Source organism: Ylistrum balloti, unplaced genomic scaffold (assembly GCF_031769215.1).
Source record: "Ylistrum balloti isolate Yb309-2 unplaced genomic scaffold, AGI_CSIRO_Ybal_v1 Utg369890, whole genome shotgun sequence".
NCBI lineage: Eukaryota > Metazoa > Mollusca > Bivalvia > Pectinida > Pectinidae > Ylistrum > Ylistrum balloti.
Window position 1 is genome coordinate 336,336 of NW_026782023.1, and position 2,596 is coordinate 338,931.

Below are 2,596 nucleotides of genomic sequence, written 5' to 3' on the forward strand. Positions count from 1 at the left end.
ACAGTATGTATTGTAATAGCGGAGCACCAGGTTAAAAGGGACAAAAAGGCTATTCAATTTACAAGGTAGAACATCCATATTAAAAATGCTACATTGACTTTTTAAGCATCGGATGGTTTTACTTAAAAAGTTATTTGAAATCTGATTGAAACAATGAGCTGGTTAAATATCTCAAAAACGAATACTATTCTATCGTTTTTGATTGATGAAGAGATTATTTATTTTGAACTGCGACAGAATTGACCAGGACGACACAGAACATGTCAGAGAATAACAGTGCTTTGTTATTGATAACGTGACCGTGTTATTTTAATCCTTTATAAACATAACAATATACACACAATAAGTAACAAATCGACCAGAGATATATCACACTCGCTTTAAGCTTAGATGTGTCGGGTAAACAAACAATAAACAACTTACCACGAGAACGGTCGTCATAGTTACGTGGTCGTCCTAAAAACAACCAAGTATAAGTTATTAAACATAGTTCTGTTTGTAAGTTTCAAAAACTTAATGATGAATAAATCCGTTTGATAAATTCCACGGATGTACAGAGATCTTATCCGTCTCCGTACACTATATGGACTGCTGTGTCTGTCTGTGGAGGAACGTCATGATATTCTATTTCCGGTTCCGGTGGAATTTCTGTTTCCTCCGATTGTACTCCTATGATCCAGTTTATGATGTATTGATCTTTGTTAGAATCCGAGTCAGAATCATCATTCTCGTGTTCTGTAGTCCTTGATTCAATTTCACTATTTTTGTTATGGATGTTTAAGACAAAAGTCGATGAATACTTCCTCATTCCACTAACATTGCCAGCAGTTGTTTTACCTCGTGTTAGAGTTTCAGTTTTGTCAATTGACAACGTTCTTTGGTTATTTTTTGCGTTTTTGTCGTTCAATTTCTGTTCACTATTATTTCGTTTGATAAATGTTTTTGATTTTTGGAACTCTTCAATAGGAGCGATGATTTTCGAGTCACTTTTGCAATGTTGTAATGGACGTCGGTTAGACGTCGTGTTATTATTGCCGCTGGACAAGGAATTATCCTTACTGGACAGACGTGAAGTCCGGAATCTTGTTGATCGTGGAGTCATCTGATTATATGTACCTCCTATGGGTTTTCTTTTGCCCTGGTCTATCCGAGGACTTCCGACGTCTGTCTGCTCCGGAACACACCAAGTCTTTCCCCTATTTAGACCAACATTGACTGACTTTCCCTGTTGTCCAAAACTCTGTCCAGATGAGGACGAATTAGCACTGTGGGGAGACTTGGCGGTCTGGCCCCTCAGGGAACCATCACTCGTTGCACTGTGTGGATGACTACCAGATTGACCGTTGTAGGATGTCCGCCGGAGTAAGGATCCCTGCAGCACTAGTTGTGTTGGAGAATATTTAGCCCGGTAATCTATAGGGGGGAGCTCGGGCGCACTCATCCTTCTGCAGTTGTAATCCTTCTTTCCCCCGAAACTTATAACATTGTCCTCAGTAAAGTTCTCTTCGATAGGTGATATATCAAAACTAACTGAACTGATTCTCCTGCGTGCCCCTAACCACTGTCGTCTCGGCACTGTCTTGGTCGAGTGTCGACTGTACACCGGTCTTTTAGGAACTGATCCCACTGGAGTTTCTACCGTCATTGATTTAGAATCCGATTTCATGTTGTTCTACGCATGCGTGAAGAGATATAAGAAGCTTATTTGCCGATGATTGTATCATTCAGACGACAGAATTGACGTGTAGGGTATATTGTTCGCTATTGTGGTTTAATACATACATAGTTCATGTACAGGTAGATCAGACCATATACACCTGTGTGACGTCAGATAGTTTACCTGTAATATAAGAAAAATGTCCAATAATAAGTGGTACGATACATACACACCGGTAATATCTCCTATAGTGATATTTATAACAGGTAAATATTCTCATGCATATCTTTATTCTGTTTCATAGTTAAGTAAAGCCACAGGTAGACTAGGCCGTTATTTAAACATGACAAATTCCGTTATTTATCGTTTAGGTCTACCACAAGTCATTTAAAGGGTCCACGATCGCTATGATACCTGCACACGCGTCTCCAATAAATCTATCATGCCCACTTGACAAAACTTCCTGATTAAAGACTAACCAATCAAACTGGACGCTGATCCTGAATTTTATGAAGGAATACCGACCTTGGTGGTCAATTTTATTATGAATGTCCTCAAAATGGCTCTCACTGTAGTCATGAAAGTTAAATTTGGAGTAATAGTATTCCAGTATATCTAATAAAGCTGGGGTGGTATAAGTTCAAGGGTGTGTTGTAAACATGTGTCCCTCGTAATACCGCGGATCAAACAAATTCATGCATTGTTCTGTAATCCTTAAAAATCAATTTTCAGACAGCTTTCTTCTTTTTTTCTATTAAAAATCCCATGAAGGTACACAAGAGTGATTTTGTTTACACGAAAGCAAATTTGATTCGTTTAGAACACCTGTATTCTTATTGTGGTCTAACGTGTTACAGAAAACAACCTATGGAAATTATTCAAGCCAGTCTCAAGCCGCAAAAGGTGTTCTTCAGGGGCACGATGTTAATGCATGGACAG

At 38.7% G+C, this 2,596-nt stretch overlaps 1 protein-coding gene across 1 annotated transcript; it reads right to left on the reverse strand.

Moving 5' to 3' along the window:
- Positions 1-562: 562 nt before the first annotated feature.
- Positions 563-1,666, reverse strand: LOC132546431 (uncharacterized). The gene has a single exon (XM_060210143.1). It carries the CDS (start codon positions 1,664-1,666, stop codon positions 563-565), a length of 1,104 nt encoding a protein of 367 aa, XP_060066126.1.
- Between the last annotated feature and the right edge of the window lie 930 nt (positions 1,667-2,596).

What these genes read in the sequence shown, in the direction of transcription:
- LOC132546431 (XM_060210143.1), bottom strand. Translation starts at nt 1,666, where the DNA reads ATGAAATCGGATTCTAAATCAATGACGGTAGAAACTCCAGTGGGATCA.